Source organism: Myxocyprinus asiaticus, chromosome 1 (genome assembly GCF_019703515.2).
Source record: "Myxocyprinus asiaticus isolate MX2 ecotype Aquarium Trade chromosome 1, UBuf_Myxa_2, whole genome shotgun sequence".
Lineage (NCBI taxonomy): Eukaryota > Metazoa > Chordata > Actinopteri > Cypriniformes > Catostomidae > Myxocyprinus > Myxocyprinus asiaticus.
Window position 1 is genome coordinate 11778154 of NC_059344.1, and position 17703 is coordinate 11795856.

A 17703-nucleotide genomic window follows, 5' to 3' on the forward strand; every position below is an offset into this window, starting at 1 on the left:
GGTTCGTTTCGAGCGTTGTGATTGGCGGACAGCCGCACACGTCACGGGAGCATCTCGTAGAACCCCCTAAATAAAACAAATATATATATATATATATATGTATGTATATATATATGTATATATATATGTATGTATATATATATGTATGTATATATGTATGTATATATGTATATATGTATGTATGTATGTATGTGTATGTATATATATACATATATATACATATATATATATATATATATATATATATATATATATATATATATATATATATATATATATATATATATATATATATTTGTTTTACGAGTGTTTGTCGTTAATAGGACGCCTTCGAGAAACTTTCAGCTATGAAGCAGGGCAACAACTTGTATATCCAGGAAATATTGTGGGAAGAAAGTTTGGCCATTGCTTTTTGTAGTCACAGTTTCATAAACATCTAAATATTTACGAATTTGTAAGGGACAAATCTGAGAAAAGTCAGCAGGTTGTTGGGGTTGGATATTGTTTGACGCTGTGTGATTTTGGGTTCATCGAGGACCCTCAGGCAATTAACAGCTATTTGCTGCTCTCTATTGGTAATTCATGAACTGTACTCGCCACTAGATGAGTATACGTGTTATGTATACAATCTAACTATCCCTTCACCTTAAGTAAGTGAAGACAGAAATAACAACAATGCAAATGTCAGACTTTTTCCATCTGTAATGTGATCTTCCAACCAACAAACCAAAATCCAGAGGGGGAAAAAGTAGTTATTCACATTACCCTTGTGCGTCAATAAAATAAGTTACTCAGAGGTCCTTAGAGGACAAAAATGTCCACGTCAAAAAGCTGCCATAAAAATATTATATGTTAATATTATTTTCACTGACTTTCACTGTTGTTTTTACACATACACACACTATTTCTCAATACACACATACAAAATACACTCTGACATCTATACCAACACACCCACACAATTTTAGCTGCATCATTTATTCAGTTGGCCTGCTGTGCTCTATAATACAGCAAACAGAAAATAGGAAAAAAGCATGTATTTGCTCCATAGGCTAAACATGATTTACAAAAATTAAAATTTTGAAGCCAGGGCTCTGGAATGAAAGCATAATATCATAGAATTCATGATTTTATGCTTTAATGACACTGGGATTAAATATTGCAGTTTTAATGGGTTTCAATGAGGACGTTTTATTCCTTAAGGTCCCGAGTGTAACTATTTTGTATACACAGTGTATTATAGATGTATTATAGGAACTGAGGTTGAAATATCAAAATATCCCCCCAAAAACACACCTTTGGCAAAAAGTATGCTTTTGGCATTAACACAAAAAAATGAAAATGAAAAAGACAAAAATGTCCCGAAGGTCAAACAAGGGTTAAATAAAACAAAATACAAACACCCTAATTGCATAAGTCTGAACACCCTTTCATAATGGGGTCTCTAGCTATTTTCACAGTTAACCAATCACATTTTAAATCATGCATGTAGGTAAATAGCATACACCTGCCATCAATGAAAGTGATTCTGATTCAGCCCACATTAAAGTCAGCTGTTGCTGTAGGATTTGCTTGAATGTTTGGGGTTGCATCCTACTGGAAAAGCCACGGTCCTCAAAGAGTTGCCATGCAAAGACACTCCAAGAACTAACTGTTGAAAAGTACCAATCAGGATATACTGTAAAAGAATATCGAACGCCCTGGATGTACCATGGAGCACTGTCAAAACCATCATCAATAAATGGAGAAAATGTGGCACCACAGAGACCTTGAAAGATCAGGACAACACTTCCAAGTTGATGAGCGACAACAGGAATTTCTTTAAGGTATACTGGTCACACCTTGAATGTGACTATCATCTCTAGTATTCTGCACATGTCTGGGTTATGGGGTAGGGTGGCAAGACAGAAACCCTTTCTTACAAAAAGGAACATCCAAGCCCATCTAAATTATTTCACAATATTCATTCAATCAGCCTTAACTATGTGGGAAAATGTGCTATGGTCTGATGCGACAAAGGTTGAACTTTGAACTCAACCTAAATTGTAAAAGATATGTTTGGCGTGAAGCCAATAAAGCTCATCATCCATGGAATCCCATACCAACTTTGAAGCATGGTGGTGGTAGCATCATGATTTTGGGCTGCTTCTCTTCAGCTGGGTCAAAGGCTCTTGTTAAGATAGATGGGATAATGAATAGCTCTTGGAAACTTGGATGTCTGCGGAGATTCCAGACTCAGCCATTGAATCCGCGGGGTTCTCCGTGCACCGAGCGGACAGAGCGAAAGACCTCTCAGGTAAAAGCAGAGGTGGTGGTGTATGTTTTATGATCAACAAATCCTGGTGTGATCAGAGGAACGTACATTCTATCAAGTCTTTCTGCTCTCCTGATCTGGAATTTGTCATGCTTCTGTGTCGACCATTCTGGCTACCCAGAGAATTCACAGCGGTCATTATCACTGCTGTGTATATCCCGCCACAAGCCGACACAGACCGGGCACTCAAGGAACTGTATGGGATTATAAGCAAGCAGGAAACCACGCACCCTGAGGCCGCGTTCATTGTGACCGGGGACTTTAACAAAGCCAATCTCAAATCAGTCACACCAAAATACCACCAACACATTCGTTTTAACACACGAGGGGACCGGGTTTTGGACCATTGCTACTCTCCCTTCCGGGACGGCTACAAATCCCTCCCCCGCCCACCATTTTGCAAATCGGACCACTCTTCCATTCTGCTTTTGCCCGCAGAAACTGAAACAGGAAGCACCCACCCTCAGAACGATCCAGTGCTGGTCGGACCAATCAAACTCTATGCTACAAGACTGTTTTGATCACGTGGACTGGGAGATGTTCCGGTCCGCCTCTGGTGATGACATCGAGCTTTACGCTGATAGCGTAATGTGTTTCATCAGAAAGTGCGTAGAGGACGTTGTTCCGAGCAAAACAATACGGATCTACCCGAACCAGAAACCTTGGAGTAATAGTGTTGTTCGCGCGGCACTTGATGCGCGGACCTCCGCTTTTAACTCCGGGAATGCGGAGGAGCATAAACAAGCCAGTTATGCCCTCCGAAAACTATCAGAACAGCAAATGTCAGTACAGGAACAAGACTGAAGGATAGTTTAACACCACCAACTCTAGAAGCATGTGGCAGAGAATTAACATCATCACGGACTTTAAAGGGAATAAAAACTCCGCCATGAACACTGCTGCCTCTCTCCCAGATGAGCTAAATTCTTTTTATGCTCGCTTCGAGTAAAATAACACCGCCCTCGCGGAGAGAGCTCTCGAGGCCGAAGCTACAGAGGTTAGTTCACTCTCCGTCTCCACAGCAGATGTAACCCGATCCTTCCGACATGTGAATATCCGCAAAGCCACGGGTCCAGACGGTATTCCGGGCCGCGTCATCAGAGCATGCGCAAACCAACTGGCTGGTGTTTTTACGGACATTTTCAACCTTTCCCTCTCTTTTAAAGCACACATGCTTTAAAACATCCACCATTGTGCCTGTTCCAAAGCAATCCAAAATCACTTGCTTAAATGACTGGCGTCCTGTTGCTCTGACTCCCATCATCAGCAAATGCTTTGAGAGACAAATCAGAGATTACATCTGCTCTGTGCTGCCTCCATCACTCGACCCATTGCAGTTTGCTTACCGCAACAACCGCTCCACTGATGATGCCATTGCATCTACAATACACACTGCTCTCTCCCACCTGGAAAAAAAGAACACTTATGTGAGAATGTTGTTTGTAGACTACAGCTCAGCATTCAACACCATAGTGCCCTCCAAGCTTGATGAGAAACTCCGGGCTCTTGGCTTAAACAGCTCACTGTGCATCTGGATCCTGGACTTCCTGTCAAGCAGACGCCAGGTGGTTAGAATGGGCAGCAACATATCCTCATCACTGACCCTCAACACTGGAGCCCCGCAGGGCTGTGTTCTCAGCCCACTCCTGTATTCCCTGTACACACATGACTGTGTGGCAACACACAGCTCCAATGCCATCATTAAGTTTGCTGATGATACGACGGTGGTAGGTCTGATCATTGACAATGATGAAACAGCCTACAGAGAGGAGGTGCACACTCTGACACACTGGTGTCAGGAGCACAATAATTGTAAAGGAGCTTGTGGTGGACTTTAGGAGAAGAGATAGAGAACACAGTCCCATCACCACTCAATGGAGCACCAGTGGAGAGAGTGAGCAGCTTCAAGTTCCTGGGTGTCCACATCACTGAGGAACTCACATGGTCTGTCCACACTGAGGCCGTTGTGAAGAAGGCTCATCAGTGCCTCTTCTTCCTGAGACAGCTGAGGAAGTTTGGAATGAACCGCCACATCCTCACACGGTTCTACACCAGCACGGTAGAGAGCATCCTGACTGGCTGCATCTCCACCTGGTACAGCAATAGCACCACCCACAACCGCAAAGCCCTGCAAAGGGTGGTGCGAACTGCCAGACACATCATCAGAGGTGAGCTTCCCTCCCTCCAGGACATATATACCAGGCGGTGTGTGAAAAAAGCTCGGAGGATCATCAGAGACTCCAGCCACCCGGGCCATGGGCTGTTCTCACTGCTACCATCAGGCAGGTGGTATCGCAGCATCAGGACCCACACCAGCTGACCACATGACAGCTTCTTCCCCCAAGAAGATCAAAATACATCAGCACTGCACTTTATTACTCTTATATCTCACACCGGACTGTCATAAATTATATTCTCTCTTAACAACACACTGGCAACTTATTATCAGCCGACAGCCTGAATGTCAATACAGTACAATACAACCTACTGTACATTTTATATATACTCTATATACTATTTGTATTGTATAATGTGTATTCTATATTGTGTGTATTGTATACTGTACATTGTATGTTATTATTTGTATATTGTGTTATGTGTAATTATGTGTATATTAGATTTTAAATTGTGTTGTGTAAATCTGATGTTTATTGTAAATTGGTATATGTCTCATCTCTGTCACGACTACTATGTTGCTCGGAACTGCACCCAAGAATTTCACACATTATTGCACTTGTGTATGTGATTGTGTGACAATAAAAGTGATTTGATTTGATTTGAGCTCCATATATCAAGATATTTTGGCACAAAACCTGCTGGCCTATGTCAGAAAGCTGAAGATGAAGAGGGATTTCACATTCCAACATGACAATGACCCAAAGTGTATATATATATATATATATATATATATACCGATCAGCCACAACATTAAAACCACCTCCCTAATATTGTGTAGGTCCCTCTCATGCTGCCAAAACAGCGCCAACCCTCATCTCAGAATAACCTTCTCACCACAATTGTACGGAGCGGTTATCTGAGTTACCATAGACTTTGTCAGTTCGAACCAGTCTGGCCATTCTCTGTTAACCTCTCTCATAAACATGGTGTTTCCATTGGCAGAACTGCCGCTCACTGGAAGTTTTTTGTTTTTGGCACCATTCTGAGTAAATTCTAGAGACTGTTGTGTGTGAAAATCCCAGGAGATCAGCAGTTACAGAAATACTCAAACCAGCCCATCTGGCACCAACAATCATGCATGCGATTATCTAATCAGCCAATCATGTGGCTGCAGTGCATAAAATCATGCAGATACGGGTCAGGAGCTTCAGTTAATGTTCACATCAACCATCAGAATGTGGAAAAAATGTGATCTAAATTATTTGGACCGTGGCATGATTGCTGGTGCCAGATGGGCTGGTTTGAGTATTTCTGTAACTGCTGATCTCCTGGGATTTTCACGCACAACAGTCTCTAGAATTTACTCAGAATGGTGCCAAAAACAAAAAACATCCAGTAAGCGGCGGTTCTGTGGACAGAAACACCTTGTTGATGAGAGACGTCAACAGAGAATGGCCAGACTGGTTCAAACTGACAAAGTCTATGGTAAAAAGAATATCATCTCAGAATGCTATTCTGAGATGCGGGTTGGCACAGTTTCGGCGACACGAGGGGGACCTTCACAATATTAGGCAGGTGGTTTTAATGTTGTGGCTGATTGGTGTGTCAAGTTATTTTTATTTGTACAGTGCCTTTCACAACACACATTGTTTCAAAGCAGCTTTACAGAAAATCATGCATTAACAGAAAATTAAACTGTAATATCTATAATGTCTTAGAGTTATCATTGTGTAGTTTGTAAAATACGATAGTGAATTGTGTTTAAAAAATAAGTAATTAAATAATAATTGTATTTAGAAACCCAGTGAGTAAGCCGAAGGCGACTGTGGCAAGGAACACAAAACTCCATAAGATGTTGGTTAATGTAGAAAAATAACCTTGGGATAAACCAGGCTCTCTGTGGGAGCCAGTTCCCCTCTGGCTAACATCATGAATATAATGCCAATATTACTTATGTATAGTGCAAGTCATGGTTTAAAATTATTAAACTAAGTAAGTGTTAAGGGTCAGTGTTTAAACAAAGATTTTGTAAGAACTGTAAATAATGACTAATGTCTTTAAAGTTCATCCTGGATTAACTGCAGAAGTTCATATTGTTACATGTTGGCTGATGAAGGGATTTGTTGGCAATTAATTGATAGTCTATATATTCCATTATAACACTGTAGTCCATCATTAGACCGAGGTGATGCAGGCAGAGATCAGTGAGGTGCATTGCAGTTCAGCTGGTCGGTAATTTCGGTGAGGTCTATCCTAAATCCAAGGTTCAGGCAGTGGCACATGATATATCCATATCTTATGAAGTGATGTTTGGCTGGCACCAGCTGCATTTAGTCGTCATCACTCAAAGACACGTATCAGTGGAGTCCAACACGAAGCAGCAATGGAGCTGGATCCAGCCGGTTCTGGTGACCTCAGGATAGGAGTCCCAAGATTGAGACAGGGATACAAGTAGAATAATATTAGCATAGATGCCATTCAATTTATTGCAGAGTTATAGATCATGATCAATGTTTCTGGTTTCTGGTTCTGGCAGACCTAACTAAAGCAGCCTAATTGTGAGATGAAGGATAAATTAGGTGTGTGCCTGGCTAAATAGATGAGTCTTTAGTCTAGACTTAAACTGAGTGAGTGAGTGAGTGAGTGTGTGTGTGTGTGTGTGTGTGTGTGTGTGTGTGTGTGTGTGTGTGTATTACATACATAAAAATGTGAAAGTGAAAATGAAAGTGGAGATTTATAGCAAAACAGGATTTTAATATTGATAATTTTCTCATCCACACATATCATATCACTTCTGGAGATATCGATTTTACCCCTGGAATCAGATGGATTACTTTTTTGCTGCCTGTATGTGCTTTCTGGTCACCATTCACTTGCATTGTATGGACCTACAGAGCTGAGACATTCTTCCAAAAATCTTTATTTGTGTTCTGAAGAAGAAACTCATACACATCTGGAATGGCATGAGGGTGAGTAAATGTTGAGAGATTTTTGGGTGAACAATCCCTCTAAATTCACCACTTGATGTCCCACTGAGTACAACTAACTTTCTCTACATGATAATTGACCGGTTTACATGTTTCAGATTGTTGTTTATGCCTGTTTCTACCCAGTTTCCAGGCTCTTGGCAAAATCTTGCATGTGTTTCACAATTAACTGTTTCTATAGTTATTTATTCGTTAATATGTAACACAGCTGTCAGTTATTCATTTAACAGTGCTGCTCAGGTCTCTACATGGTTTGCCAGCTGCTGCCAGAGTCAAATTCAAGACCGTGTTTTGACCTACAATGCAACTAATGCCCCATTGCCTAAAATCCATTACAATTCTGAACATCCCACCTTGTGGTTGGCAACATTTGATTATCTAGCTCCTTTTTAGAGTTTTACAAACCTCTCCATTTTGGCCCAACAACAGTATTTTACAATTTAAGTATACAGTATACAGTATACGTATAAAGAATTACTTCTATAAACTCCAGACACAGCAATTACATTTAGACTGTCTTAAGACATACCTTAATTATTAACAATAAATCATCATCTCAACTCATTTTTGGCATCCACTTTTGAAGAGGTTTGAGAAGGTTAAGTTTACACTCAAGTGATCTTCTTTTTCAAACATTTTCTTATTTGATTTTATTGCTGGGTAACATTTCTTGCATTGATGTTATCCAGCATTAAATTATTACATTAACTGCTAGATTTTAGAAAGGCTGCCTAAAACAATGCCTAAATTGTTGTTTTAACATCAACCAAATGCGCATACGGAGGTCCGGAAGCAAAGCAACTTATTGCATTTTGATGAAAGATTAGGAATTTAATCATTTTTGTTTTCTGGAATAACTTGCACTAATGAATTGTGTCAATTAAGATCAAAAACACGTAGAACAAACGCTTCTGCTACTTCTTTTGTGTGCCTTTCTGCCATTCCATCAGTCACTCTTACTCTTCTTCTTTCAAAAGTGTGCTATGTATAATGTCTATTTAATAGCTTTACTAGTGTTGTATTTTAGTGAAACCACTCTTTTGTAATGTTTCACACAAAAGTAACCATTGTGAATGTATTAAATGTAATACATTTTGAATACCTCTAATATCTTGGGCCATTAGAGAGAGTGCTGCCCTGAACAAATTATTTTTGTTATGAGATCATACCCTAAACTATACTTGAAACTCCAACCAACAGTGAAGGGAAAAAACTAAAATTACCCAAAAACAAAAATTCAGTCAATATCTCTCACCTTCATGTCCTTCCTAAACCTGAACACAAGCAGAAACTCTGAAGAATCTTTAACAGATATTTTCCATTCAAGGACAGTTCATGGTGACCACAGCTATCAAGCTCCAAAAAACACATAAATCATCTTGAAAGTCCATAAAAATTGTCCATATAACTCATGCTCTGTATTCCAAGTCTTCTGAAGCCATACAATAGCTTAATACAGACATTGTAACAGAAATTTAGGTTGTTATTCACTGAAAACTTCCACTCCACTGCAGCTCTCAAATCTCATTCAACATATTTGAACTGTCTCGTCGTGTTTGCTTATGACACAGACCAATGGCGTTTGAGATTTATGAGTTCAAACCTGGTGCGACGTCAAGCCTTTATTTTTTATTCTGAACAAGTTCGCAGATGAAATTTCAGAGCTTCAACGGAGATTCAACATTATTCGTTTTCAGTGAATGACTTCAGTTTTGGTTTGTTCCTCTCTGAAATCTATCATATGGCCTCAGAAGTCTTGGAATATAGAGCATGGGTCATATGGACTACTTTTATGGTACATTCATTGAGGGCTTTTTTGCCTTTTTTTTTTCATTATTATTATTATTTTAAGCTTGACCACCGTAGTTCTTAAAAAGAAAAAAAAATACATATATATATATTTTTTTTCTGTTCAACAGAAAAAAATAACAGCATACAGTTTTAGAATGACATGAGGGTGAGAAAATAAAGACATCATTTTCATTTTGGGGTGAACTTTTCAAATTAAGCCTCCCAAATTTATAAATCAACTTTTTGGATTATCAAAACTTGACCTGTTTTGTTTTGGTAACAGGGTTTCGTGGAGACTTTTGCATACCCTAAAATGCTTCGTCAGTTCTTTATCTTTTTATGCAGCAAGCGGCACACTGTGCTCAATCATACTTGCTGCGTTTGATCAAACTTACTGTTGTTTGTGTGCCTTGCTTCAATAAATCCCATACAAAATGATGTTCATAAATAGTTTTACAATTTCTCAGTATTTTCCTCTGAGTTCAATGTACTATGAGCAGCTCAGTGCCAAAACTCTAGAGCTATGCTGCTTACGCGGCCAATGTGAATGCTGTAACCTGTTAATATGGACAGCAAAAATACATGCTATTATGTGTGCGGCATTAAACAGGTCTTGCGTGTAATAACGAGACTGTAAGATTTATGAGTCTATGACTTCACATTCTGTTCTTTTCCTTTAGTAGTCATTGTGCACGTAAGAAAGGTTTATGAAAGAATCCTGGAATTGTGAAAGGTTGGTGAAATGAGCTATATTCAAGCCAAGCCAGACAAAATGTTCCTAAACAATGGCCTCATGAATATATAAGGTTATGCTGGAGTGATTTTTTGTTTGTTTTGTTTGATTTTTAAAAGTCATATAGGTTGATCTTTCCCTTAACTGTATAGAACACACTATTTCTGAGAACAGCCAGAGTGGTACAGCACAGTTCTACGGCAGCTCACGTCTCTGATAAGGGAACAGAATGTTCCACAACATTTGCAAGTTCTGGTAAATGTTAGAATTCACCATGTTACGTCATTGACAAAACTTTTTTGACAACATAGCATTTGTCAGCAGATTTGTCAACTGGATTGACCAATATAAAATAGCAAACTGTTGCAAAGGTCACACATAATATTGTGGTCATATGATACTTGGATATGAAAAGTACTTTTACTATATCATCTACTGCACTCTATACAGTAGGCTATATAGGCTGTATCTTTTCTTTAAGCATTAAATCTGAGATTTTTCAAGATTCTGTTGCACAAAAGAACCCTACCTAATATGAAACACTATAATCTGATGAACACGACTATTGTTGAGTCAGCATGATACTCCACAGACGATGCAGCACCTAATAAGCAATATAATTCAACCATCCTATTATATATATATATATATATATATATATATATATATATATATATATATATATATATATACACACAGGGTTGGGAGGGTTACTTTTGAAATATATTCCACTACAGATTACAGAGTACATGCTGTAAAATGTAATTTGTAACGTATTCTGTTAGATTGCTCAAGGTCAGTAACGTATTCTAAATACTTTGGATTACTTCTTCAGCACTGGTAGATTTTTTCACTTGTTTTGACTATAAAAACTCTACCAGTGCAGTGACAAAATATACATGTTAAAAATACATTCTCTGAAAAACCTAAATATATTATGCAGTGTTGTTTCTAAAACAAGATCAATCAAATTGATCTTGTTTTAAGGATTTTTAGATATTTTGACAGGAAAACAATTAAAAAAAAAAAAAAAAAATGTTATCAAGAACATGATTTTTGCCCTAATATCAAAGGTCTTACTAGAAAAAAAGAAATTATGATCCAAGGTGAATTTTCTTGATAATAAAATATGATCGTGCCTGGTAACATGCATGTAAAATAGCATTTTAGCTTAGCGTAAAGCTGACAATTTACACAAGGTTTATTTCTATTTCTTGTGCTCCAAACTTACTTCAAACTTACTTCTCTGTCTGCTCGTATGAATGTAACACATCATAAGAAAGTGTTTCACTGCTGTTCAAATGCACTTTGGATCGCATCATTTACATGTATACATTTTTCCATCTGAAAGGACAAAATATTAAATGAAACAAATGACAATAAAATGCAAAGTAATCTTTAAATTGTAACTGTAGTGGAATACAGTTACCTATATTTTGTATTTTAAATACGTAATCCCGTTACATGTATTTCGTTACTCCCCAACCCTGTATGTGTGTGTGTGTGTGTGTGTGTGTATATATCTATATAGTTATATATATATCTATATAGTTATATATATATATATATATATATATATATATATATATATATATATATATATATATATATAAATTTGAAGCGTCTAGACATTTCTCCTTCCACTGAACAACATTTTTATAAAGGCTGCAATTTTCTGGTTATTTTAAGTCCAGCACTTCCAAAGCATGTCATTATGCTCATCAAATACAGTCAACATCTATGGTAGACTAACTATTGAACAGAAACTGTAGGCGTCTTGCGGGCGGAGCCTGTGTGATGTGCACGTGTTACGCAATACGTACAAATGAACGTCACACAAATACACTCCTGCGCCACCCAGACTGTAGTTCAGAATCGATCCAGCTTTGAGGACAGAGTGAAGGTTACCTGCTTCAACAGTGCTTGAACGGCAACCGATCTTTTGTCTTTCTCCATTCAACATTTTTATTCCAATCAAAACCGGAAGTTATTGATTTTAAGACGCTTGCTTTGTAAAAAAACAAATTTAAACGTAAACCAGCGTCGTTGACCATCTGTGCGAATAACATCCGAAGAGCAGAAAAATACTTTGAAGGTAAGTTTTCCATCAGAAATAACTAATTTATGCGATTATTACGGTTTTTAAATGCTTTATTTGTTTGAAATACATGAAGAAGTCGTTTGCATGGAGAACGTGATATCAGTCGCCAACAAACGATATTCAGAGGCGCCATTTTTTTATTTATTTATTTATTTTTAATCTATTTATATACAATACTAAAGATTGAATCGAGGTGCATCAAATAGAAATCTACAAATGTGATCTCCTTTGTAAATGGCCGCCACGGCTGTTTTCCTCCGAACACGCGGATTATGTATTCATTCATGTATTTATTCAGTCACGTGTCGTTCGGCCTCAGCGTGCGTGACGATATTCTTTCATATGTTTTTATTATTATTATTATTATTATTATTATTATTTTAATTAGAAATTCAAGAAAAACTGAGTTAATACATAACTAAATTAAAGAAAAAGAATAAGAAATTATACAGTTCCAATGAGGGTATATGTTCGTAAAACAACCATATATAAACACATACGCATGCGTATTTCAATACAGTGTGTGTGTGATATATATATATATATATATATATATATATATATATATATATATATATATATATATCCAAAATTACCCATACTTGTTTACCCAACTTTAATTTAGTTATAAAGTATCTAAATGTATAATATTCACATGTGTGTGTGTGTAGAGTGTGTGTGTGTGTGTGTGTGCACTTATATATACGCACTTAAATATTTGTATATACATAAAGTTTTTATTTTAAATATCTAATTTCTTAACATTCAAAAGTAGTTAGATTTAACTCGTAACCTTGGATTAGTCAGTTAATATTTATCTACTTTTCTGCCATCTTCCAATGAATATTCTTGTATTCTTATCCTACAGTTTATCATTTCCATACTAATAAATAAATATATATATATATATATAAACTTAACAATATTCTCGATTATTGCCAAGCGATCTTTCATTATATCAGCAAAATTGTTAGGTAACTTATGTTCCCAAGGCTAAAGGTGTTTTCCCCCTAATCCTTTATTTAGTAAACAGTTAAATAATGTAGAATGAGGTGTGGCCAAATTCGGATCCATTTATCCATATGCAATTATGCATATGTTAATTAATGTACTTTGGCCAACTTCAATAAATAGTGAAGTTGGGCCAAGATATCCAACAGGCAAACCCTTAAGGAGAGTTATCTACGAAGCGAATCAGGAATTTTGTAGCATGCAGTCATGTGCCTTTCCACATAAACAAATGGGCAGAGATGGAATTTAAGATCAGCACCCGGAATAACCACCTGTCCTGAGTATGCATGAAACCTGTACAGCCTCTTGAAGAGAGTTGAGTGGGTGAACACCTGCATGCATGTCTGGAATTAGTGCTAGACTCTATTATTAGTGGCTTTGTGGTGAGCAACATTTACGTTAATGCAGAAGTTGGTTTTAGAGAACATACATTAATGACAGAGAGGCATAGATTACTGTACCGTTTCTGTAAAGTTCACTGTCCACTTTTAGACATAAAATAGATGGATTGAAGTAGATACATGTGTCTATAATCCATAAATTGTCTCTTACAGAAACATGAGCTCTCAGGTGAGACAGAACTTCGAGGAGGCCTGCGAAGCGGCCATCAACCGTCAGATCAACATGGAGCTGTACGCGTCCTACGTCTATCTTTCCATGGTAAGAGTCCAAGGCTACCACTACTACAAACTAGACACAGGGCATTCCTGTTTGTAGTTACTTAAATGTTTTCAGTGAAAGGGATGATGGGAAGGGCCACCGAGTTCAGTATTTGAATGGACTTTGCCTCTTGATAGTGAAGTGTAATAAAATACTCGCTGAAATTTTCGGTAATGATCTACTTGACTTTGTGTGTTCATTCCACCCCCCCCCCCTTTTATACAGTCGTACTTCTTCGACAGAGATGATCAGGCTCTCCACAACTTTGCGAAGTTCTTCCTCCATCAGTCCCACGAAGAGCGTGAACATGCTGAGAAACTGATGAAGTTTCAGAACCAGAGGGGAGGGAGGATCTTTCTGCAGGACGTGAAAGTACGTGGATTTGTGTGTGCATGTGTGTTTACGTGATAGTGTTTCAGTTTGGTAGGGCAGTGCAAGGACTCAAAGATAGAGAGGAGAGTTGAGGTGGGGTTCTTATCTATCACAGACACTGATGATGGATTTTAACTGACAGGGAGCATATTTATTGAGCCTCCTTTTGTCATGACGAGAGATTAGAAAACATTAGGGTTAGGCGATGTGCTGTATATTCTGTGTGATGGTAGAAATGTGTTAGCCGGGACAGATTTTGCTATACCATTTATCCTGCAGTAGATATATCCACATGGCTGTCAATGGGAGGATACTCCTTAACATTATTTACACATGAGAGCAGAAATACGTAGCAGAAAATGTCCCCAACCAGGTCAATTCAAGGGATAATTTATAGTCAGAACTATACATTTTATAGTGTTGGCTTTACTGTTTTGAGTCTTTTGTGAAGCTGTTTTTGCTTTGTGTTTGAATCCATAAAGTTCTAAATAAAGAGAATATTAAACTGTTTAATTTGCTACATCCATCCAAAAATTGGTATTTACAGCAAATAATTACCATTTATCATGATTTAAAATGACTTCTATTGTGTAAAGACTTTGGTCATACCACCCACCCTTCAAAGGAATTAATTTACCCAAAAATGAAAATTCTCATCATTCACCCTCGTGCCATCTGAGATGTGCATTACTTTCTTTCTTCTGCAGAACACAGATCTTTAGAAGAATATTTCAGCTCTGTAGGTCCATACAATCCAAGTGAGTGGTGGCCAGAACTTTGAAGCTCCAAAAAGGATATTAAGGCAGCATAAAAGTAATCCATATGACTCCAGTGGTTAAATCCATGACTTCAGAAGCGATATGATAGGTGTGGATGAGAAACAGATCAATATTTAAGATCTTTTTTAATATAAATCTCCACATTCAAACAGCCCTCCTAAAAGTTCTTTTGTTTTTGATGATTCACATTCTTTGTGCATATTGCCACCAACTGGGCAGGGAGGAAAATTTGTAGTACAAAAAGGACTTAACTATTGATCTGTTTGTCACCCACAACTATCATATCACTTCAGAAGATATTAATTTAACCAGTGGAATCGTATGGATTACTTTTATGCTGCCTTAATGTGCTTTTGAAGCTTCAAAGTTTTAGACCCTGTTGACTTGCATTATATGGACATACAGAGCTGAGATATTCTTCAAAATATCTTTGTGTTCAGCGGAAAAAAGTCATACACATCTGGGATGGCATGATCGGATCAGAAGAATCAGAATCAAGTATGCTTACACGTACAAAGAATTTGTCTTGGTAACAGGAGCTTCCAGTGCACAGCAATATAAAACAGCAACAAGGCATAGATAATAATAATAAAAATAATAACAAATTGCATAAATTGAATAGAAAATAAAGTATATATAGAATACCCAATAAGACTAATAAATATATATATTATATGTGTGTATATATATGTATACACACACATATACATACATAGTGCAAATCTAATACAAATCTGTTATATACAGATAGTGCAAGGGAATGTAATGGCAGAAGAGGTTGGATGTGTTGTATAAATATAAAAAGACTAAACTGTATATTGCACATAATTATTGCTCAGTGGGGCAATTTAAATGATGTGGAGTAAATGAGAGAATTTTCATTTTTGGGTGAACTATTCCTTTAAATGCTTAACCTTTGTGCATTTGTGAATGACAGAAACCAGAGAAGGATGAGTGGGGAAGTGGTGTGGAAGCTCTCGAATGTGCCCTGCAGTTGGAGAAAAGCGTCAATCACTCCCTCTTGGAGTTGCACAAGCTCGCCTCTCAACACAACGACCCTCACGTAAGTGCACATAGAAGGCAACTAAAAGATCTGATACAAAGACAACTAAAAGATATCGTTTCTGAATGCTGTCTTGTTTTTTCTTACAGATGTGTGATTTCATTGAGACACACTACTTGGATGAGCAGGTGAAGTCCATCAAAGAACTGGGCGACTGGGTGACCAATTTGCGCCGTATGGGCGCTCCCCAGACCGGCATGGCCGAGTATTTGTTTGACAAGCTCACACTTGGCAAGGAAAGCAGTTAAATCATCCATCTTTCGTTTGCTTTACATATTTGATTTCTTATATCAAATGTAAGTGTGTCTTGCTTTACATGCTATCAAATTCTATTTCCTGTTGTTTAATTGACTGGTTTACCCGCACATGTAGTTTTTAAGCAGGAGAACCTGTTAGCATATTTTGCGCTATCATGCTTTGCTGTTTAAAATTGCACTTCTCATAAGCCATGGCACTCTATCTCTAGCTCATTCATGATCTAACTTGCCTGCATGTGCTGTGTGATTCATCAATTAAATTATACTCCAAACCAATAAAATGGATACCTCTGGGATCTGAGCTTGACTGTTGATTCATATGAAAGGTTTTGAAGTGGTTATCGTTCAAATATGCAGTAACAGACATAGTGTATAATTAAAAATAAAAAATGGGGGAAAAAAGTTTCTCAAATGACAATTACTATTACTAACAATTGAACAAACACTTATACTGTACACTACAGACCAAAAACGGAGTATATTCCTACAGCAGCTTAAATGGATAGTTCACCCAAAAATGAAAATTCTCTCATCATTTACTCACCCTCATGCCATTCCAGATGTGTATGACTTTCTTCTGCTTAACACAAAAGAAGATTTTAGGATATCTCAGCTCTGTTGGTCCATACAATGCAGGTGAATGGGTGCCAAAATCTTGAAGCTCCAAAATCCACAAAGGCAGCATAAAAGTAATCCATACGACTCCAGTGGTTAAATCCATGTCTTCAGACATGATATGATAGATGTGGGTGAGAAACAGATCAATATTTAAGTCCTTTTCACTTCACTTTCTTCTCCTGTCTTTGGTAATTCACTATCTTCATGCATATTGTGCACTAATGAGCAGGGAGGAGAATTTATGATAAAAATAATTAAATATTGATCTTTTTCTCACCCACACCAATCATATCATGTCTGAACTCTGGATTTAACCACTGAAGTCTTATAGATTACTTTTATGTTCCCTTTATGTGGATTTTGGAGCTTCAAAATTTTGGCACCCATTCAGTTGTATTGTGAGGACCTACAGAGCTGAAATATTCTTCTAAAAATCTTTGTGTTCTCAAGAAAGTCAAACACATCTGGGATGCCAGGTTGGTGAGTAAGTCATGACAGAATTTTAATTTTTGGGTGAACTATTCCTTTAAGATGGGTGTTGAGTCACTTACATAGAAAACAAGAGTTTTGCCTGTGATAAACAGAAAATTAACTTTTATCCTACATGCCTGCTCAAAATTCTGTGTAAAGATGCAATACAACATAAAAGCCAGACTAAATTATGCCTGCTTTGACACACCTCAGCCACAGTATCAAAGGCAGTTTGAGCATATATTCATAATTTAGTTTCATATTTAAAAGAATAACTCCATATTTTCATTCAATTCATATTTCTGTATTTACAATTTTATATTAAAAAACAATCTGACCATTATTTGTCATACCATTTATGCAAGTATTGCTGTGTAAATGCATTTATTCCTGCTCTGAGCATTATTCAGCAGTCTATAAATACACCT

At 37.3% G+C, this 17703-nt stretch overlaps 1 protein-coding gene across 1 annotated transcript; it reads left to right on the forward strand.

Annotated features, from left to right (window-relative positions):
* The first annotated feature begins 11799 nt into the window (after positions 1-11799).
* Positions 11800-16487, forward strand: fth1a (ferritin, heavy polypeptide 1a). The gene is made up of 5 exons (XM_051690086.1): positions 11800-12038; positions 13610-13715; positions 13941-14087; positions 15804-15929; positions 16019-16487. The coding sequence occupies exons 2-5, from the start codon at positions 13614-13616 to the stop codon at positions 16175-16177; spliced, it is 534 nt and encodes a 177-aa protein (XP_051546046.1). The 5' UTR covers positions 11800-12038; positions 13610-13613; the 3' UTR covers positions 16178-16487.
* The last annotated feature ends 1216 nt before the right edge of the window (positions 16488-17703 follow it).